Source organism: Sapajus apella, unplaced genomic scaffold, assembly GCF_009761245.1.
Source record: "Sapajus apella isolate SASKATOON/1434 unplaced genomic scaffold, GSC_monkey_1.0 scaffold22, whole genome shotgun sequence".
Taxonomy (NCBI): domain Eukaryota; kingdom Metazoa; phylum Chordata; class Mammalia; order Primates; family Cebidae; genus Sapajus; species Sapajus apella.
The window spans coordinates 27,648,789-27,671,011 of record NW_022436962.1 but is presented as its reverse complement, the minus strand read 5'-3'; the positions used below and the strand labels follow the sequence as shown (position 1 = coordinate 27,671,011).

The following is a 22,223-nucleotide window of genomic DNA, read 5'->3' as shown; positions in this document are numbered from 1 at the left end:
AGGAGAAATTTTAAAACATGATCTGTTACATTCTAATTAAGATAAAAAGAATATTAGTACTTGACTCAAGGATGGTGCCTTACAGCCTCTGATGTCAGATTACAAACAGCCTCTACTGCAGGGTATTACTTTGCCACCTAGTCACAGCCCTTTATTTAATAGCAAGTATTTAATGCACCAAAGAAAGGCTAATCTAGCCTGGTGTGACAGCAGGTGTCGACTGTGTGTGGATGGGTTTTCAACCCCGCTGCCGCTGTGGGTTCCCGAATGAACTGTCCTTCTCCTTGCTGCAGGCTATACTCACTTTCACCAACCCCACCCCAAGGAACCCACTCTGGGGAGGACACATGGACCAAGGCTCCATGCCTGCGTCTGCTCTGTCGGGGAGCTGCACAGGCAGGCGCCCTCTTGACTCAGCCTCAAACCTTTGCTTTCCTCTTGCTTTAAATAAAGCCCAAGCCCTGGTGAGGGAGCCCGGAGACCTGAGGGCATCCTGCTGAGCACCTGGCACTCCCTAGACCCTGGTACATGTAATCCATGGAACATGCAAATCCACCCACTAAAGAGCCACAGTTCATTGAACTTGACTTTCCTTTTCACTTAAGGCAAGAATCAGAGTAGGCAAGGGCTTTGCCCTAAATCACACTGCAGTTGTGAGGATTAGAATCTGTGGCCACAGAACTCACTCCTGGTCTGTCATGAGGCATGCTGCATCCCTGCCCCCCCTTCTTGTTCCCTCTCAGCACTTGTTTGCACCCTTGAGCCTTCAGGCCAGAAGGGACTCCCAGAGCACAGACCAGCCACAACTGCACGGGAGCCACAGAAGTCTCCCAGGCCTACACAGCTTTTCTCAAAAAATGTAATAACGCTTTTTCTGGTCGCAGAAGGAGGATGATGAAGGGAATGTCATCGTTTGGGAAGTGCTGTAATAAGATGCACACATTGTGCCGACGCTGTGGCTCTAAGACCTACCACCTTCAGAAGTTGACCTTCGGGCCAGGCGCGGTGGCTCAAGCCTGTAATCCCAGCACTTTGGGAGGCCGAGGCGGGTGGATCACGAGGTCAAGAGATCGAGACCATCCTGGTCAACACGGTGAAACCCCGTTTCTACTAAAAATACAAAAAATTAGCTGGGCATGGAGGCACGTGCCTGTAATCCCAGCTACTCAGGAGGCTGAGGCAGGAGAATTGCCTGAACCCAGGAGGCGGAGGTTGCGGTGAGCCGAGATCGCACCATTGTGCTCCAGCCTGGGTAACAAGAGCAAAACTCCGACTAAAAAAAAAAAGAAGTTGACCTTCGGCAAATGTGGCTACCCCGCCAAGAGCAAGAGAAAGTATAACTGGAGTGCCAAGGCTAAAAGACGAAATACCACCGGGACTGGTCGAATGAGGCACCTAAAAATTGTGTACCGCATATTCAGGCATGGATTCCGTGAAGGAACAACCCCTAAACCCAAGAGGGCAGCTGTTGCAGCATCCAGCTCATCTTAAGAATTTCACCGATTAGTCACGCAATAAATGTTCTGGTTTTAAAAATACAAAAAAAAAAAAATGTAATAACAAGAAACAACATCCTTCCCTTCCTGGTGGGTCAGCCAGCCTTGGGAAGGAGTTGGGTGGGGGTGGGAGGGTCTTAGAGTCTGACCAATCAGAATCCAGGCACCCAATCTCTAGCTGCCTGACCCCGCCCACATGCTCTGCAGCTACCAGCGTGGGAGAACTGCAGATGCCCACCGCCCAGGCAGGGAGGGTCTAGGGAGTGCCAGGCGCCCAGCAGGATGCCCTCAGGCCTCCGGGCTCCCTCGCCAGGGCTGCCGCTTTATTTGGAGTAAGAGGAAAACAAAGGTTTGAGGCTCAGTCAAGAGGGCGCCACTCTGCCTGCCCAGCTCCCCGACAGAGCAGACACGGGGGTGGAGGCTTGGTGACTCCCTCCATCCTCCCCAGGGTGGGCTCCTTGGGGTTGGGCTGGTGAAATCGAACATCACCCACAGCAAGGAGGACTGTTCATGTGGGAACCCAAGACGGCAGCAGGCCTGGGGTGGGCTGGAGAGGGGGTGGCACTAGGCAGATGACAGAAGCCTCCCCTCCCTCTCATGGCCTCCCTCTCTCATGGCCACCTGGCACTCAGAAGACGAGCAGGGCTGCATCAGCCCTATATCCACAGGGTGGGCCAGTCGATAAGTCACAGCTACGGGGCATGGAACCTGGAGAGGAACTCAGCAGCCTGGAGTCCAAACCCCTGCTGCGCAGCTGGGGAAACAGGGGGCGGAGAAATGACTGAGTCTGGGGAAGTGTGGTGGCCAACTTGGGTGATGCCACTTAAGGAGCCAGCCTGGCTTTCCCGGAGATTTCCCATCCCGTAGTTCCCCCAAATCAGCAACCCTGACGACCTTTGACTTTAGAAATGAAAACATCTTGGAGGTTACAATAAGGCTTTGGCCCAGTGTGGTGGCTCATGACTGTGAAGCCCAGCACTTTGCAGGGCCAAAATGGCGGATCACTTGTGGCCAGGAATTCAGTATCAGCCTGGGCAACATAACAAGACCCACATCTTTTTTTTTTTTTTTCTTCTAATAAAAGATGGGGTTTCACCATGATGGCCGGGCTGGTCTTGAATTCCTGACCTCAGGTGATCCACCCACCTCGGCCTCCCAATGTGCCAGGATTACAGGCATGAGCCACCACGCCTGGCCTGACCCTCACCTTAAAAAAAAAAAAAAGGCAGGGCATGGTGGCTCACGCCTGTAATCCAAGCACTTTGGAGGCCAAGGCGGGCGGATCACCTGAGGTCAGGAGTTCAAGACCAGCCTGACCAATATGGTGAAACCCTGTCTTTAAAAAAAATAAATTTTAAAAAAGGAATAAAGGGGTTTCTCGCTTGCTTTCCTCTTCAGGTAGTTCAAATCTCGGCTCCACTATTTACTAGTTGAGGGGCTCTGGGCAAGTTATCAAACCTTTCTGAGCTCAGTAGCTGCATCTGTAAAATGGGGATAATAATGTGGAACTACTTATTACCAACATGTGTGTTCCTTCCTCTTCCCCGAAATCCCTAATTACTGTGGAGGATCTCTGCATTGTAACAGGCCCCAGAGGAGCCCCTGTTCCTGTTAGATTATTTAGCCCACGCCCCAAGGTCCCGCTGTAGCCATGTGCACATAAACAGGCTGGGCGTGAGGGAGTGCATGGCGTCAGGCACTGTGGTCTGGGAGCATCTGCTCTCCTCTCTGTGTGCCTTCACCAAGGATGTGATTTGGGAGGATGACCAAAAGCAGAAGGCTATGTACATGTTTGGCTATCAGTATTTTGCAAGATATGTCCCTGGGGTAGTCCCCACCCCTCTTCCATCTGTTCAGAGAAGGTGCATTCTCAGCATCAAGGGGCAGAATTCTGGTGGCTAAGCCTTCACCTTTCCAAGGAGAGCTATATTCATCTCTTCCCCATGGTCAGCTCCTGCTGATGTAGCAAACTTTTGAACTTCTTCAAAACATCAAGGTTTAGGAGACGCCATGAAAAAATTCAGAAGTAAAACAATACAAAATGAAAATGCCTTCTTTATTTTGCTAGTACCTGAAATCAGAGCTTCACTGATCTGCCCCAAAAGTTCCAGACAGCTATTTTATCTGATTAGGGTTTTTGTTTTGTAATGCACTTTTGCAGAATACGGACAAGTTATTGGACTGAGAGTTTGAGGGGCAGGAAGTTGGAGGCGAAGTCTTTCAGAATGAAATCATTTTTTTCTTGAAGCCAAGGTACTCTTCCCAACAAAATGGTTCACTTGCCTAGTAAAGAAAATACAATTTTTGTTGCAAACCAGCATGATTTTTAAAAAAACACGACTGGAAGACAGTGGTCATTTAGCTACAAGATACTGAGCTCAGAGGGGAACTTGATAAACAATTGGCTTCTGTGGTAAGAAGTGGGATTGTATATATTTTAATTCCAATTCTACACTGAAGTCAAATTTTAGTCATGCATTGGTGAAACTTTGAAAAAAATCACACCAAGTTCAAGTTGAAGAAGTTAAATTTCTTCAATACTCTTTGCCCTTCAAAGATGGACTACATGTAAACTATTAGAAAGCAATAAATGTAGCAATCATGTTCACTTAAAAAAAAAAAGCAACAAATGATACAAGTGGAGTATTTTGTTAGTTTGCTTGTGTTTTATCTTTCTGGGTCTGGCATATGAGACAATTTTAAATACAGGAGCGCAAATAAAGTAGGTGCTTGGTTCTTTGGCACGGTTAAAAGGTAAAATAACCTATAATCCCAGCACTTTGGGAGGCCAATGCGGGCAGATCACTTGAGCCCAGGAGTTTGAGACCAGCCTGGGCAGGATGGCAAAACCCAGTCTCCACCAATAATTAAAAAAAAAAAAGCCAGGCTTGGTGGTGCATGCCTGTGGTCCCAGCTACGCAGGAGGCTGAGGTGGGAGGAATGCTTGAGCCCAGGTGAGGCTGCAGTGAGCTATGATCATGCCACTGCACTCCAGACTGGGAGACAGAGCAAGACCCTGTCTAAAAATAAAATAAATAAATAAATAAATAAAAAGAACCGAAAAACAGGCTGGGTGCGGTGGCTCATGCCTATAATTCCAGCACTTTGGAAGGCCGAAGCGGACAGATCACCTAAGGTCAGGAGTTCGTGACCAGCCTGGCCAACATGGTGAAACTCTGTCTCTACTAAAAATATTAAAAATTAGCTAGGCATGGTGGTATGTGCCTGTAATCCCAGTTACTTGGGAGGCTGAGGCAGGAAGAATTGCTTGAACCCAGGAGGTGGAGGTTGCAGTGAGCCAATATCACGCCACTGCACTCCAGCCTGGGAAATACAATAAGACTCTGTCTCAATAAAAGAAAGAAAGAAAAAATATACTTGAGAATGTGAGGATTTCATGGTTGAGTGAAGAAAGGTGGTCCAGACAGGAGATTGATTACTCAGAACTCAGCGATTCACCACAGCTGTCTGTGATGAGCTGGTGGGTGCGGCAAACCGACCACCAGATTGGGATGCCGTGGCTGACTGCCAGCAATGTCCTCCCCTTCTTCCTTAGCAAAGGAATTTTAACTTTGGTTGGAGAAGACCAGCCAAACACTTTACATTTCTTGGCCCCCTCACAGCTAAGTATGACAGAGTGCTTAAGTGCGGACAAAGAGCTATAAACGTATTTGAACAGAGCCACCTGTGGCCCAGATAGTACCTGTGTCAAAATTTCCCCAGTGCATCTGAGATTGCACTGTGATCCTGCCCCCCCACTCCACCCAAACTTTGTCTTCTCTTGGTGTTCCTTCTCACAGTAACTGGCACTAACCCCCCTCCTACTGCCAAGCCAGAAACCTAGGCGATGTCCTTGTAACCCCTCTGCTTCACTCCACCACAGATATCAGCAAGTTCCGGCAGCTCAACTTTCAAAGTACATCTCAAATCCATCTCCCCTGCCACAGCCCAGCCCAGGCTCCTGTGGCTCTCCCCTGGACTACTGGAAAGCAGCTGCCCGGTCCACTCACGCCTGCTCTGCCCCTTCCCACACAATTGCCACTCTGTAGCCACAGCAATCTTTTTAAAACAAAACATTTGGCTGGGCGTGGTGGCTCACGCCTGTAATCCAAGCACTTTGGAGGCCAAGGCAGGCGGATCACCTGAGGTCGGGAGTTCAAGACCAGCCTGACCAACATGGTAAAACCCCGTCTTAAAAAACAAAAAACATTTTTTTTTTAAATTAAAAAAAATGGAGACAGGTTCTTGCTATATTGCCCAGGCTGGTCTCGAACTCCTGGGCTCGAGTGGTCCTCCTGCTTTAGCCTCTTAGCCTCCCAAATAGCTGTATTACAGTCATGAGCCAGGCCAGAGTGATTTTTGGGAATGCAAATCTGATCATGTATGTCACACCCCCTGCGAAACCCTTAAAGAGCTTCCCATTGTCCTGGGGTTAACGTGGCCTTCAAGGCCTGTGTGATCTGACCACTGACCTCTCCCCTAGCTCCTCAGAGTGCTACTGGTATCAACATTATGGAGAAATAGTCTACTTGAAAGCTAAGTGAGAGTTTCAGGGTTCGACTCTCACGCTGTCGCCCTGATCTTTTAGTTTTGTGCTCACCATGCTATGTCCTACTGTGTGGCTTTATGAAGGCAAATCCCTCTGTCTGAAAAGCTATTCCCTCGCCTTCCCACTTCCTTAACTTCTACCCACCTTTCAGATTTCAGACTGACTGTCCCTCCTCTGGGTAGCCTCTCCTGACCTATCCCAGGCAAGGCACATCTCTGAGTCTGAGCCTTCATCGTGCTCACATTTGTCAGTGTGATTACGTGATTGACAGCTGGACGGAAGCTCCTGTAGGGTACTGACCATGTCCGCTTTGACTCCCATCTGGACTCCCAGTGCCTGGCATTCTAGTGGATGCCTGGTTAATTATTTGCTGAATGAATGAATGAATTTAAAAATTCTTTGAATGAGAGCATAGAAAATTAATCAGAACTTTTGATCAAGAAGAGCTTAATTCTCCTTAAGGAATAATAAATATAACCTACTTAGCCTAGTTGGCAGAGACAGACCCTAAGGTGCGGGAAAGTGTTGCGTAGGGGACATGAGGCTCTATGGAGAAAGCCCGCTGACCCCAAAAAAAGACTGGAGCACCAGTATCCTAGGCACACTACAAATAGCAGGGGTTTGGGTCTAAAAAGATGGGGTCAGACTCAGATCCAGCCGCACACAGTAAAGGGGCAGGTCCACCACCTGCCAAAGACTCCCCTCCCCAAAGCCAGGCAAGCAGTCAGAACCTCACTGTTAGAAGGTGCTCCTAATATTGCAGGAAACTGCTAGCTGGTTATGACTCAGCACTTGCCATGTGCCTGGCCTTGGCTAAGTGCATCGTATGGCAGAATGCCATGTGTTTTTCCAGAACAAAGGCCATGAGGTGAACCTAGCCCTAGGACAGCTGGGCAGGCCTGGTTCTGATTGCGAGTTTCCCTAATAGTGACTGAGGCTCAGCAGCATGAGAACCTGGTGCTTCTCCTGTGGGTAGTCTGCCTCTTTTCGGAGGAAAGTGTGGGGACAGAGGGGTCAAGGGAAAAACTATGGCACGGCCTGCTGCTCAGATGCTGGGTGAGAGAGGCAGGCGGGCTTGGAGGGTCTGCTGCGTTTGCAGGCCTGGTCCCAAGCCTGGCCCCATCCTGCCCTCCCCAGCACCCCAGCCTCACCATTCCTCCCTGGGGCAAGGCGAAGGGAACATCCAGTGGAAAGGGAAAAACAGATGGCTTCCCCCCATTCCTGGCCCGCCTGCCAAGCAAACGCAGGATGGGAGCCTGGGAGCGTTCCTGCTGTGAACTCCCCATCAGCAGCCGGCTGAGCCTCCCAGGGGCTTCCCAAAAGCCACCCTGAAGCCCTACTCCCTTGGCTGGCCCAAGAGTGATGGGGGCAAACCCCAGAGGCAACTCCCAGCTTCTCCATCTTCAGCCATTGTCCCTGAACCCCAAGGACTCCCAGAGACTCAGGATGGGGGAGGCCGGATGCAGGCAAGCTGGGCTTGTGCGCCAGGCCAAGGGCCATGTTTATCTCTGTGCAAGAGCCAGAGCCAAGCCCTGGGAGAACAGCTTAGAGCCAGAAACCAAGGGAAGGGAAGAGTGTAGTCTGCAAGCAGGAAAAAAAAAAAAAGGCAGGGGGAGAGTAAAAGAGAAGAAAAAAGTGTCGGGAGGCAGCCTTCTTGGGGACAAGAGTGCTGTTCTGTGGCCCGAGAGAAGGGCGTATCACCCTCTGCGTGGGAGGGAATTCCCTCCACCTCCATGCTGTCTACCCGTCTGGAGAGATAGGAAGAAAACAATTTGGGATTGGCACTGGGATGCGAATGTGGCAGAGGCAGCGCCGTGCCGGCCCGCTGGCGGTTAGGCCCCCACTGCCTGCTTTGCCGCCTGCCAGCCATGTAGCCTCAGCTCAGTGCCTCCACTTCTCCAGGCCTCAGTGGCCCCATCTGCTGTGGAGGGTCTGGAGAGGGGAAGGGGAAGGCCACGCGGGTGGGAAGGCCACGCGGGTGGGCTGGCCAGACCGTGTGCACCTTCGGAGAGGGGATGGCTATTTCCACCATCTTTACATGCCACACAACCTTTAGGTTACAAAACTCCAGAAGATGAGACATTTGAGGTCCCGTTCCATCTTACGTCCTGCCAATTAAAATGAGAGCTGCTGAGCTTTCCGTTGGTTCTAAATTACCAGAGAAAAAAACCCAAGCAGATCCCAGTTCACCACCTATAAGGAAAAAGCATTGCCTTCTGTGGAATTGCCTTGACATTCTCTTTAAAATTTTTTTTTATCTTTTAAAATAAAAAAAATCAGAACAACTTATTTAAAAAAAATTTTTGGCCAGGCGTGGTGGCTCATGCTTGTAATCCCACCACTTTGGGAGGCCGAGGTGGGCGGATCATGAGGTCAAGAGATCGAGACCATCCGGGCAACATGGTGAAACCCCGTCTCTACTAAAAATACAAAAATTAGCTGGGCATGATGGCACATGCCTGTAGCTCCTGCTACTCAGGAGGCCGAGGCAGGAGAATCACCTGAACCTGGGAGGCGGAGGCTGCAGTGAGCTGAGATTGTACCACTGCACTCCAGCCTGCTGAGAGCGGGACTCTGTTTCAAAAAAAAAAAATTTTTTTTTAAGACAGAGCTTTGCTTTATTGCCCATTTTGGAGTGCAGTGGTGCGATCTCAGCTCACTGCAGTCTCCACCTCCCAAGTTCAAGCAATTCTCCTGCCTCAGCCTCCTGAATAGCTGGGATTACAGGTGCCCCCCCTCACCACCATGCCTGGCTAATTTTCAAATTTTTAGTAGAGAAGGGTTTTGCCATGTTGGCCAGACTGGTCTCAAACTCCCTATTCTCAAGTGATCTGCCCCCTTCAGCCTCCCAAAGTGCTGGGATTACAGAGATTACAGGCGTGAGCCACTGTGCCCGGCCAGTCCTTGGCATTCTCTATTTGAGTGAAGAGAGGCTCCTATTTCAGGGGTAATAGGAGTGGATCATATAACACACCTATTGGATTTCCTTCCCACCATTAACCACACTCTGTACCTTCCCCTTCTCCCCAAGGTGGCTTTTCCTCAACAATGTGCTCCGCGATTTGGAAGCTTCCTCGCAGTGTGTAACAGGAGAGCACAGAAAGCCGGGTCTCACGGAGGAGCCTGAGCTTGCCGTCTCATCTAGCAGAGCAGCGAGAGGACTGGGGGTGCCTCCTGCAGGGCAGCCGAGGACGAGGGTCCCAGCTCTGAGGAATACTCCGGGTTGTTTTATCGTGGTGGGGGTTAGTTTGCTTGTGGCAATGTTTAGGTTGCAAAAAAGGAGTTTAAAAGTTCCAAAAGGCTAAAAATATTTATGGGGTTCAATCGAAACTCCTGAAGGCAACTCTGAAATTAAGTTGTTCCATCTTGGCCGGGTGCCCTGGCTCACGCCTATAATCTGAGGTGGGTCACTTGAGCCCAGGAGTCCAAGACCAGCCTGGGCAACATGGTGAAACCCTGTCTCTACAAAAAAAAAAAAAAAATAAATATATATATATATATATATATATATATGCACACACACAAAAATTAGCCGGGCATGGTGGCGCACGCCTGCAGTCCTAGCTACTTGGGAGGCTGAGGTTGGAGGATAGCTTGAGCTTGGTGGGGCGGAGTTTGCAGACAGCTGAGATGGCGCCACTGCACCCTGGCCTGGATGACAGAGTCAGACACTGTCTAAAAATAAAATAAAATTAAATTTAAAGAGGACGTCCTATGACCCTGTTAACAGCCTTCCTGGTAGGGTCTGGAAGTCTTGCCTCAGTGAGGTGCACGTGGAACCGGAAGAGGGCAGGGGTGCTCTCTCCCAGCTGGTGGCTGTGCCCTGATCTGGTGGCTGTTTTCTGAGCTACTTCCCCACAGGGACAACTTGGCAGCAAGCAGGTCCTGCCACAGGCAGAAAAACCGGAACGTGGGAAAGTACATTCATTTCCCCTAAAGAGCTGGTGACAGTCAGGCTTCTCATACCTCATCACTGCAGGATATACTCATGCCTGCAAACACGGCCTTGGGGCTTGGCACTGGGACCAACGGGTTTTTCTTACTTTCCCAAAGATCCAAGTCTCTCAGTTCTAGCAGAAAGAGGGATACAAATTTGTAGGACCAGAAAGTCACCCCTCAATGCAGCCAGTGTCCCTCATTCCACAGGGAAAGCAAATTCCCAGGCTGAGTTGCCAGAGGCCAAGCTGAGGTGGTGGCCTTTGGCGAAGGCTGGAGGGCCAATGGCTGCCCGTTCTGGCCTCTCAGGAGCACGGCATGGCTCTCTGACCCTTCACAAAGGCACTGGGACCTCCTGCTCCCGGTCACGGGCCTCCCACAGCCTTCAAGACTCAAAGTCCAGGCTAAGACTGGACTAAAGCCAGTCAGGCGGGCCCATGGCGGAGACGCTCAGAACATGGCCCAGACTTCAGGATGTGTCTAGGCACCTCACAACCACTGTGAGGAAGGCTAGCGAAGCCCTGAACTGTGACAATGGCATGGAAACTCTTCATATGCACCGTCTCCAGTACTACAATCATCCTAAGAAGAGGTCATTTTTCCTTTTAAAAATTATTTGAGGCCGGGCGCAGTGGCTCAAGCCTGTAATCCCAGCACTTTGGGAGGCCGAGGCGGGTGGATCACGAGGTCAAGAGATCGAGACCATCCTGGTCAACATGGTGAAACCCCGTCTCTACTAAAAATACAAAAAAAAAATTAGCTGGGCATGGTGGTGCGTGCCTGTAACCCCAGCTACTCAGGAGGCTGAGGCAGGAGAATTGCCTGAACCCAGGAGGCGGAGGTTGCGGTGAGCCGAGATCGCGCCATTGCACTCCAGCCTGGGTAACAAGAGCGAAACTCCGTCTCAAAAAAAAAAAAAAAAATTATTTGAGACAGGGTCTTGCTATGTTGCCCACGCTGGTCTTGAGCTCCTGGGCTCAAGGCATCCTCCTGCCTCAGTTTCTCAAAGTGCTGGGATTAGAGGTGTGCTCACCACTCCCAGCTAATGTATTTTTTTGTAGAGATGAGGTCTCACTTTGTTGCCTAGGCTGGTCTCAAAACTCCTGGGCTCAAGCAATTCACCTGCTTCAGCTTCCCAAAGTGCTGGGATTAAAGGTGTGAGCCACCTTGCCCGGCCAGTTTTTCTATTTTAAAGAGAATTACAAATGAAGCTCAGAGATGTAAAGTAATTAATCCAGCACTTAAGTACCAAAAAGACATTCCAGTTCAGTCAGTCTCTTCATCAAACTTCCCAAATGCTAAAGTCAGCAAAAACTCCTGCTCCAGATCTAGGAACAGGCCTGTGATCCTAGTTTGTGGAGTAGCTGAAGAATTTTCCAGAAGTCCCTTTAACTCCTCAGAGAAAAGAACATTTTTCCCTCTTATGCAAGCCTGCTCAGTTAGGCCTTGGAGAGCTGAACGGGTGAGGCTGTGCGGGCGCTGGATCACGCACTAAACCACACCCACCCGCCAAGTGACAGACGAAAGAGACAGGCGGCAAGGTCAGTGGGCATGAGGACTCCACGCCAGGTCTCTGAACCCATCCCCCGGAATGCCATAGGCCAGGCTGTGACAGTCAAAATAGCTGCTTTCTGCTGAGAAAGGATGAACTATGACTTCCCCGGGGAAAGCAAATAAACCTTGGCAGTAGGGGAGGCCGCTCAGTGTGAACTTGGTTTGCACAATGTGTTCAGTTATGTAATGGAGGATTGGATTGCGCAGTTCTCTCCTTGGCGAGAGGGAGCTCTTCCTGGAGTGCCCACCAGCTCCTCCTTCCTCAGGAGAGGGGTGTGGCTGTATCCTTGGCAATGCTATGGTCCCCTAACAGGGAACTGCTGGGGTGCTTTCTCCCTCCTGTAACCCCCCCACCTTACCCCACAGCCCCTTGGAGACTCGGTTCCTAAGCCACAGGTCTGCATCAAGAACCAGACACAGGCAGCCTAGGGGGCCAGCTGGGCTAGGCAGTGACCCTCCTCCTCCTCAGGGCCCTCGACCTCTAAGATTTGGCCTCCTCTACCCTGCGGCCAGGGCCTTCACTCCGCTGAGTGTCTTCACTGGACCCAGTAAAGGCCACAGGGCCCACTGAGGCCCCATCCAAACTCACTGTTTCCTTCCTACAGATTCTTTTCCTGAAATCCCTTTGCACTTAGCCACAGAATCATCACACAGCAGAGCTGCAAGGAGCCTTGCAGACGGCTGAGCCGAACCTCATTTTACAGATGAGGTCCAGAGACGGGACACGTGAATGGCAGAGCTGGGAGATGACCCAAGTCTCTTTTCCAGCCCAATCCTCTTGCCACATCACTGTCTTAGGTCTCAAGGGAATGGGATTTATGGCCTAGCAGAGGTGGGTTTTGAGTATGAGATCCTAGAGGCTCTTCACATCACTACCTGTCTACTCCATCTGTGCCCACTCCCACCCCAAGTGGGTGGGCTTCGAGCTATTTTTTCAGCAGGGGTGACCAACTCATGCTTGGCCCTCCCTTATCTGGTATGCCCAGCTGTGTTCCATGCTTTTGAATCTCTTGGCGTAAGAACTGAGAAATTAGTCTCAGTAGCCCCTGCCTTCACATGTCTGGGTCTGGGCCAAGACACCAGAATGGGAGTCAAGGTGCCAGGTGACCAATTACCAAGCCTGGGTATGCTGGCTCTCAGGGTAAGAGGAGGGGCACTGTGCATGGGTGACCCCGGGCTCCCTGAAAGTGCCAGTTACACATAAGATATCAGGCAAGAACCAGGGCACCCCAGGAGAAGCCTGAAGAGAGAGCCACTCTGCCTCCTGCAATGGTCAAGATGCCTTTTCTGCAAAGGTCCCTCTGCCCGCAGAGCCCTCATTCGGGGCTTCCTGAAGATATTCCACCCGAGTAAGTCTGCGCCAGCTACTGTATTTCAGGCACAGCTGAGAGGCAGGCGCGATCATGCAGAGAGCTTGTGGCCTGTCCAAGATGGTGCTGAGCCTCACCCCGGCTGCCTTGCTGAGCAGTTATTTTCTGTGGCAGGTCCTTCCTTTCCTGGAATCGGGAAGAAGGCAGAAGAAAGCTCGGGAGTCCCCTGGCTTACAGACTGAGCTAGTTCAGTTTATCCAGTAGGTCACACAGCAACTTGACCCACACTCCGCAAACACATCAGGCCATGCAAGCCGGGCACACTCCTGCCCCCAGGCCTTTGTGCTTGCACTCCAGGCAGCAGCTTGCCTGCTCCCTAACTCTTCAGGTCTGTGTCAATGTCACCCTTCAGTGAGGCCCTCCCTTTCCACCTGGCACTCCTCTTCCCTCTTTCAAGTTGTATTTATGGCACACTTCATCTTCTAACATACTTTATGTTTTACAAACGTGCTTTTGTTTATTACCCTCTCTGCCCCTAGAACTGCAAGTCCCACGAGGGCATGCGCCCCCTGCCCCAGTTCCACAGTGCGCCGGCCCTAAGCACCACCCACGCTTCCTCAGGGAACACACGGCCCTCTAGGTGTGGACATTTGGGAAAGAAAAACTGCTTGCAGAACACTCCCAGAGTTTTTGCTGCCAAGTCAGACCAAGTGGGGCCAGTGAAAGGCCCCTTAATATCTCCCAAGCCCAGCTCCCTGAAAGAGGCAACCATTACACCAGAAAACAACGTTGCTTTCTGGAGAAGTGTGGCCTCCTGAAAATGTTTATTTTAAATTATGATTGATTCAGAGGAGGCTGCATAATGGTACCGAATCAGGGACCAGCCCCAAGGTCCTCAACAATTTTCCACCAACAGCTCATCAATCCCAGCAAACGGCTGTCCTGGAATCTGGTCTGCCAAGTGCACGGGTCCCCCCCACCTCTTACCTCCAGCCACAAGCTGAGCCCTCACAGAGCTGCCAGGGAGTACTGTCTGAGGGGACGGATTCAGGCTTTGTGGAAACTGAAGTTGAACCAATGGGAGGTGGGGCATGGAGGGTTATTCAATTTTAAGAAAAAAAGATCGAAATTAGGATTACAACATTGCTAGGCACCCCTCCTCGGAAGCCGGCCAGGGCAAGGAAGGAGCTAGAAGCTCAGGGAAAACCGACCCCTGCCCGGGAGGGAGGCAGGAGGCGACTCGGTCTCCGCGGCGCTCTTGCTAAGGTTGACCACAGTCCCTGGCTTGGACCACAGGGTGAACTCCAGGGCAAGCTTCCTGCTCTGCCAGCGGAGAGGGCTGGCCTCCCCTCCCGGGACCAGAGCGGGAGGTGCGGGGCGGCGCGCTGGGGCGGCAGGCGGAGATGAAAGCGCTTTTCAACTAAAAGGTGTGATCAGTGTTCGGACTTGGCTGACAAATAGGTGCAATTCACCGCGGAGCGCGCCCAGGCCAGGGGACGCGGTGCGCTCCCGGGGTCGCGAGCCTCCGGCCCTGCGGCGTCCGCCAGCCGTCGGGACGCGGAATTCACCGCAAGAATGGCCCGCCGCCGCCTGCAGGGCTCCTTCCTCCGGGCCTCGCGCCAGCAGGACGGACGGACTGGCGGCGGCGCGCGCGGTCTCTCGGCCGGGCCAGACTCTGGGGTCGGCCCGCCTGCAAATCCCTCTGCACCCCCGCGGGCCCGAACCCTCCGCGCCCCGGCCCGCCGCCCGCTCCTGCCGCCCCGCCCGCGCGGAGCCCGAACCGCATCTGCGTCCGGAGAGTGCGGGCCCGGCCGGCCCCGGGCGCTTACGGTCTCGGTTCGCAGGCTCCGGCGGCTGCAGGTGCGCGGTCCCTTCGGATACCGGGCTCCCTTTGGCTCTTCTCCCGCCGCCCTGGCGCAGTCTCCGCCCAAGCCCGGCCTCCAAACGGGGCGTTCCCTGGCCTGGACGACCCGGCTTCGGCTCCCGGGAAAATCTCTTCGCCTCAAGGCTCCACCTCCGCCAGAGATAAAACGGGCTACTCTAAGGGCGGTCCGCGGCCCAGCGGCCAGAAATGAAGAGAAGCATTTAGCAACTCTTAAGGCAATTTGATTCTGAAACTTTGTCAGTTGAATCTAAAAACAAAAATCCAAACTTGGATGATGTATGTCCTTTTTTTTTTTTTTTTTTTTTTTTTTAAAAGGTGGTCCTCCGTTCCCCAGGCTGGGATGCAGTGGGGCGATCTCGACTCACTGCAGCCTCGACATCCTGGGCTCAAATGATCCTCCCGCCTCAGCCTCCAGAATAGCTGGGACTACAGGCCACGTCACCATACCCGGCTAATTTTTTAATTTTTGTAGATACGGGGGTCTCACTTTGTTTCCCAGGCTGATCTTGAACTTCTGGGTTCAAGCGATCCACCTGCCTCCGCCTCCCAATGTGTTGAGATTATGGGCGTGAGCCACTGCACCTGGCGCTGTATGTCTTTTTAATTTTAATCTTTCTAGCAATTCATTCTTAGTGTATTTTACAAACGTATTGGTCCGTGATAGCTTGGGAAATTTAAAAACAAATTTGTGTCTTTACAATGTGAGAAGCAATAGTGTGAAGCACTCTTGGAGGTCTTCATGGTGAGGACCAACATAGGACGCTGAATTCAGTGCCGGGAGAGCAACTGCTTAGTGAATCCGCTCTTGCTTTCGAGGGAGCTCAGGGCCCAGACGGGTGGTTGCTGGGGCTCTTGTGGCTTCCGTGAGAGGGTTGATCCCAAGGCCCTCATCTTTAGAAAGCCTGCCCCATCGCGTCTGCTGTAACCCCTGCCATCACCCCTCCCCTCCCCACTCCACCTGCTCAGAGGTGCAGTTCTTTCAACCACCAGCCTCTTCATGACTTCAGCTGACAGACTACAGCTAGCAGGCCACATGCAGGGCCCGTGGTTAGAGTTTTAAGCTGTCTCCCTGCGCTCTTCAGGATAAGGTTCAGCCCCACCCTCCTTCCCTTGGCCTCTAAACTTGCTGTTAATCCTGGCCCAAGAATTCTCCATTTTAATTAAGACAGGCTATTATCTGGCCAGCAGACACACTCACCTCTGTCCCACCTCCAAGCTTTTGCTCTTGCAGTACTGCTGGACAGGATGCCCTCCTCCTTCCGTACATGGGGTCCTCATGTCCTTTAATTGGACACCCTCCTGTACAAGCTTTCTCCTGTGCCTGCAGTCTCTGACATCTCTGTACTCCTTTCAGGAATTGCAGTCTGGGAGAGTTCCTTCCCCTTCCCTCCAAATAGTTCACACAGAAGCTCTGCCTCTGGCCACTTCACCAGGGGACTCAAATTTGTTAGTCTTAAAGCTGCAGTGATGGTGAAACAGGTAGGAGGCAGGACTCAACGCCAGAGGTGGGGCTTGGACACCAGACCAAACTGAGGACTAGCTAAAACAGGGATGTGTCCACCAGTATGCTGTGTCAGTGTACCATGGCACGCCCCCCCGAGTTAACACCTTCCTTCCATGGCAATGACGCAGAGACTCAGAAGTTACTACTTTTCCTAGAAATCTCTGCATAAACTGCCCTTTAATCTGCATATAACTAAAAGTGGGAATAAACATGACTGCAGAATTGCCCAGAGCTGCTGCTGTCAGCACACTGCCTGTGAGGTAGCCCTGCGCTACAGGAGCAGGGCCGCCGCTGCTGCTGGACACCACTGCCTCAATAAAACTTGCTGTCTCACACCACCACTGACTCTTGAATGCTTTCCTGAACAAAGCTGAAACCTTCTCAGCCAGGCGCGGTGGCTCATGTCTCTAATCCCAGCGCTTTGGGAGACCAAGGTGGGGGGATCACCTGAGGTCAGGTGTTTAAGACCAGCCTCACCAACATAGAGGAAGCCAGTCTCTACTAAAAACACAAAATTAGCTGAGTGTGGCGGTGCATGCCTACAATCCCAACTACCTTTGAGGCTGAGGCAGGAAAATCACTTGAACCCAGGAGGCGGATGTTGCAGGGGGCCAAGATGGCACCATTGCACTCCAGCCTGGGCAACAAGAGCAAAATTCTGTCTCAAAAAAAAAAAGCCAAATTTTATACTTTAAGAGGGTGAGTTTTTATGGGTATGTGAATTATATCTCAATAAAGTTGTTATTCATTTATTTATTTGTTTGTTTGTTTTTGAGATAGAGTCTCACTCTGTTGCCCAGGTTGGAGTGCACTGGTGCAATCTCAGCTGCAACCTCCAGCTCCTGGGTTCAAGTCATCCTCCTGCCTCAGCCTCCTGAGCAGCTGGAATTACAGGAACCTGCCACTATACCCGGCTAATTTTTGTATTTTTAGTAGAGATGGGCTTTCACCATGTTGGCCAGACTGGTCTCAAACTCCTGACCTCAAGTGATCTGCCTGCCTCTGCCTCCCAAAGTACTGGGATTACAGGCATGAACACCACGTGTGGCCAAAGCTGTTGTTTTTTAAAGACTGTGTTGTGATGGCAGCCTTACCTTTGTATCCTAATACCCTCCTCCTTGGTTAATCATCCATCCAGCATTGGGCTATGAAATCTCAAACAGCGCAAGATTTTTCAAAGTACAGTCTACATATGGGCAGTATAGAACCAAATGCAGCAGAGTCCAACTCAGCAGGGCAAAATTTAGACAGACTTTCACTGCTTTTGGCTAAAAGCCACTGAAAGGTTTATGGAGCAAAAGAATGGGTATAGTGTGATCTTTAGAATAAATTATATTTTGTAAAAAATCAGAGCAATTCAAGATAAAGATAATGGGAAAAAGAAAAAAAAAATCAGAGCAAGCCTGTTCTTCTGCATAAACGTCTGGAGAGTTTCCAGGTACATCAGGTGGAATGAAAAATAATGTGTGGGAGGCAATCTTGGATAAAAATTGTAGACCAATTTCTGATTCAACAAAAAGGAAACAACATTGTTTATGCCAAAAATGAACAAAATGGATATAATCACGAGGAAGCATCAGACAAACCCCACATTAACATTCTACAAAATCACTGGCCTACACTCTTCAAAAATGTCAGTGTGAAAAAAAGGGCAATGTCATAAAAGATAAGGAAAGGCTGAGAAGCTATTTCTGATTGAGGGGGACTAAAGAGCCGTGAAAGCTCATTGCAGTGCTCTGTTCTAGACTGGATCCTGGCCCAAAAGAAAAAGGTTCTATAAAGAATATTCTTGGGACAATTGGCGAAATTTGAAGGAGGTCTGTAGATTCAATAATAGTATTATATTAATGTTAAATATCTTGCTTTTGAAAACTGAATTGTTTCCTAAGCGAATATCATTGATCTTAAGAAATATACATTGAAGTATTCAGTTGGTGCAAAAGTAATTGCAGTTTTGCCATTACTTTCAATGGCAAAAACTGCAACTACTTTTGCACCAACCTAATATTTAAGGAATTATGTCTAAAATTTAAAATGGTTCAGCTTGTACACATACATAGGAACTGTATGTCTGAGATATTGAATTATAAAGCAAATGCAGCAAAGCGTTAATAATTAGTGTCTGGGTAAAACACATATAGGAATCTCACAACATTACTACAAGTTTACTGCCATTAGCTACCATTATCCATGGCTAATGGCATTTGGAACACCACATAACAAAACAACTGACTCTATTTTATCACCTGACATTGAGGCCAATCAGGTTACTACCCACCACACACACAACTTCCAACTGATGTTTTAGTGCCTCACTTTTAAATATTGAAGGATCACCAGATACTTGCGCAAAGCCTGTGACATGAAAGGCAAAGCCCAAAATAGAGAAAAACTGCTCACAGGCAACAGAGACAAGGCAAAAAGCACTCAAAAGTTAGAAAACCCATACCAATGCAAGATATTGTGAAATTTTAGAATGTTAAAAAAAAACAAAAAACAAAAAAGGGAAGATCCTAACAGCTTCTAGAGAGAGGGAAAGATTTTCAAAAAGGTTAACATAAAGATCATCAGACTTCTCAACAGCAACACTGGTTGTCATAAAGTAGTGCAGCAAGGCCTTGAAAAGTCTATGGGCAAAGTGTTTCTATTCTATAATAAAGTGTGGGGGCAAATTAAAGGCATTTCCAAACATTCAAGGACTAAAAACATTTTTACTTCTCATGCACCCTGTCTTGGGAACTTACTAGAGGATATACTCCAGCAAAACAAGAAAGTTAAAATATAAAAGGGGAAGACATGGTTTTTGGGAAACAGAGGATCTAACACAGATTATCAGCAAAGGGGAGTCTCAACTTGACAGCTGTACTGAAAGAGTAGAGAGCAACTTGTCCTGATTAGAAGAAGAAGAAAAGGAGGGGGAAGGAGAGAAAGACAAAGGGTGCCAGGAAGCAGGTCTCAAGTGAGGGGGGAAAGAAAGAATTAATGCATTAACGGATAAAGTTTTGGAAAATAATATAAATGGACATTTGCCACATCTGATGTTATATTGGGGGGAGAATTAAGACAATACACAGAAAAATAAGCAAAGGGAAAAAACTACAGGAAAAAATGAAAAATTGAGAAAGAAAATGTAATAATGCCACATTGCTTGGCTCTATAATGGACAATATTTATGTAATCATAATTATGTAAGCATTATTGATTTAGGCCTGGTGCAGTGGCTCACACCTGTAATCCCAGCACTTTGGGAGGCCAAGGCAGGTGAATCGCTTGAGGCCAGGAGATTGAGACCAGCCTGGCCAAAATGGTGAAATGCTGTCTCTACTAAAAATACAAAAATTAGCCAGGCTTGGTAGTGCATGCCTGTAATCCCTGCTATTCGGGAGGCTGGGGTACAAGAATTGCTTGAACCTGGGAGGTGTAGGCTGCAGTGAGCTGAGATTGCACCACTGCACTCCAGTGTAAGTGACAGAGCGAGACTGTCTCAAAAGGAAAAAAAAGACCTTATTGATTTTACAAAAATTATTACTATATTTCGAGGTTGGAGTGGGAGCAGTAGGGTTTAGTGTAAGAAAAATGCATCATAGGCTGGGCGCAGTGGCTCAAGCCTGTAATCCCAGCGCTTTGGGAGGCTGAGGCAGGTGGATCACGAGGTCAAGAGATCGAGACCATCCTGGTCAACACGGTGAAACCCCGTCTCTACTAAAAATACAAAAAATTAGCTGGGCATGGTGGTGCGTGCCTGTAATCCCAGCTACTCAGGAGGCTGAGGCAGGAGAATTGCCTGAACCCAGGAGGCGGAGGTTGTGGTGAGCCGAGATCGCGCCATTGCACTCCAGCCTGGGTAACATGAATGAAACTCCGTCTCAAAAAAAAAAAGAAAAAAAAAAAGAAAAATGCATCATAAGCATAATATTTATACAGAGATAAATACCAAAAGACTTGAAAGTAGAATAGGAAAAGAGGAACAGGGTATTGTTTTAATTCTAAGGCTTGATTATTTGATTTTTTTAAAAATGTGCATGAGTAGAAAGAAAAGTTAATTTTAAAATACTGTTTTCTGGTACAGACACCCCTGTATTGATTGTTTTTTCTTCTTTTTCATCTGTATTCTAAAACATGTCTTGCACTCTTTCCAATTCCAGGGTTCAGATCAGTTCAATAACCTGCTCTTTCCTTCTGTTCTTCACCTCAGGCTTTTATTTCATTCTTTTTTTTTTTTTTTTAAGATAGAATCTTGCTCTGTTGCCAGGCTGGAGTACAGTGGCATGATCTCAGCTCACTGTAACTTCCTTCTCCTGGGTTCAAGTGATTCCCCTGCCTTAGCCTCCCAAATAGCTGGGACCACAGGTGGGCACCACCATGCCCAGCTAATTTTTGTATTCTTAGCAGAGACAGAGTTTCACCATGTTGGCCAGGATGGTCTTGAGCTCTTGATCTCATGATCTGCCCACCTTGGCCTCCCACAGTGCTGGGATTACAGGCATGAGCTACCACGCTCGGCCTCTTTCGTTCTTATTCACCACTGGACTGCTGCTCTGCACTGCCCTCTCTGGAGGCTCTCCATACTTTCTAATCACTTCCTTACCATGTGGCAATTTAAAGGTCATTGATTGCACTAGACTCTGTGCACATCTTATCATGGTTAGATTCTCAAAAGCACATATCATTTGCTATTTACTACAAAAATATTAACTACTTCAAGATTAACAAATTACAAATCCACTGGAAGATTAAAGGGGTGGAGGTAGGGATACCAAATGGCCATTTTGCAAAATATCCTAAAGAGAGAGCATTTTATAAGAATGCCGATTACATAGAATTGTTTCATATCTGTGTTTCCTCAATATTTTTGCAATCAAGTACAGTATAGTTACCAATTACCTGTGTGATTGTGGTGCTACCAACCAAACAATCAACAAATACAATTTAAGCAGAATGGCTAGTTTCTAGAAATTTGCCCAGTAAAATGGGCAAGATAATTTACACAGATAGCTGTTGGGAAGTATCAGAAAACTAACACTGGGCATGGTGGCTCATGCCTGTAATCCCAGCACTTTGGGAGGCCGAGGTGGGCAGATCACAAGGTCAGGGGATCGAGACCATCCTGACCAATATGGCAAAACTCCATCTCTACCCCAAAATACAAAAATTAGCTGGGCATGGTGGCGTGTGCCTGCAGTCCCAGCTACTCGGGAGGCTGAGGCAGGAGAATCGCTTGAACCCAGGAGGCAGAGGTTGCAGTGCGCTGAGATCGCACCATTGCACTCCAGCCTGGCAACAGAGTGGGACTCCATCTTAAACATACTGTCCATTCCCTCTTTTTTTTTTTTTTTTTTTTTTTTTTAAGACAAAGTCCCGCTCTGTGGCCAGGCTGAAGTGCACCTCTGCTGGGATTACAGCTGTGAGCCGCCATGCCCAGCCATTTGCCCACTTTTTAATTTTAAATATCATTTGCTATTTACTACAAAATTGTTAGGATTGTTAGGTTTTTGTTTTTGTTGTTGAGTTGCTTCAGTTCCTTAAATTCTGGATATCAGGCCAGGTGTGGTGGCTCATGCCTGAAATCCCAGCACTTTGGGAGTCCAAGGCAAAAGGATCACTTGAGGCTAGGAGTTAGAGACCAGCCTGGGCATGTAGCATGACACTGTCTCGTGCTATGTTGCCCAGGCTGGCCTCAAACTCCAGATAGGTAGGTAGGAAGGTAGGTAGGTAGGTAGGTAGATAGATAATTCTGGATATTAATCCTCTGTTGAATGCATAATTTGCAAACATTTTCTCCCATTTTGCAGGTTGTCCACTCTGTTCATTATTTATTTTGGTTGAATTAAGTCCCATTTGTCTATTTTTTGTTTTTGGATGTGCTTTTGAGGATTTAGTCATGAATTCTTTTGACTAGATCAATGCCCAGAAACATTCCCTAGGTTTTCTTCTAGCATTTTTATAGTTTTAGGTCTTACATTTTCTTACATTTCAGTCCCCATCTTGA

The 22,223-nt window shown here is 49.0% G+C and overlaps 2 protein-coding genes across 2 annotated transcripts in view; one reads left to right on the top strand and one right to left on the bottom strand.

Moving 5' to 3' along the window:
• Positions 1-14,972, bottom strand: part of EPHX1 (epoxide hydrolase 1) — a 35,947-nt gene extending 20,975 nt beyond the window's left edge. Inside the window, exon 1 of the mRNA XM_032289429.1 lies at positions 14,675-14,972. The gene's annotated coding sequence lies outside the window, so the exon portion shown is untranslated. The remainder of the gene's footprint in view (positions 1-14,674) is intronic.
• On the top strand, positions 733-7,810 carry LOC116559027 (60S ribosomal protein L37-like). The gene is made up of 3 exons (XM_032289430.1): positions 733-1,005; positions 1,291-1,526; positions 7,800-7,810. The coding sequence occupies exons 1-2, from the start codon at positions 892-894 to the stop codon at positions 1,489-1,491; spliced, it is 315 nt and encodes a 104-aa protein (XP_032145321.1). The 5' UTR covers positions 733-891; the 3' UTR covers positions 1,492-1,526; positions 7,800-7,810.
• Positions 14,973-22,223: the final 7,251 nt, after the last annotated feature.

Bases quoted from the DNA above. Each gene is read 5' to 3' on its own strand.
- LOC116559027 (XM_032289430.1), top strand. From the start codon at position 892: ATGATGAAGGGAATGTCATCGTTTGGGAAGTGCTGTAATAAGATGCAC. The intron at 1,006-1,290 runs GTGGCTCAAGCC...AAAAAAAAGAAG, and splicing joins TGACCTTCGGGCCAGGCGCG to TTGACCTTCGGCAAATGTGG.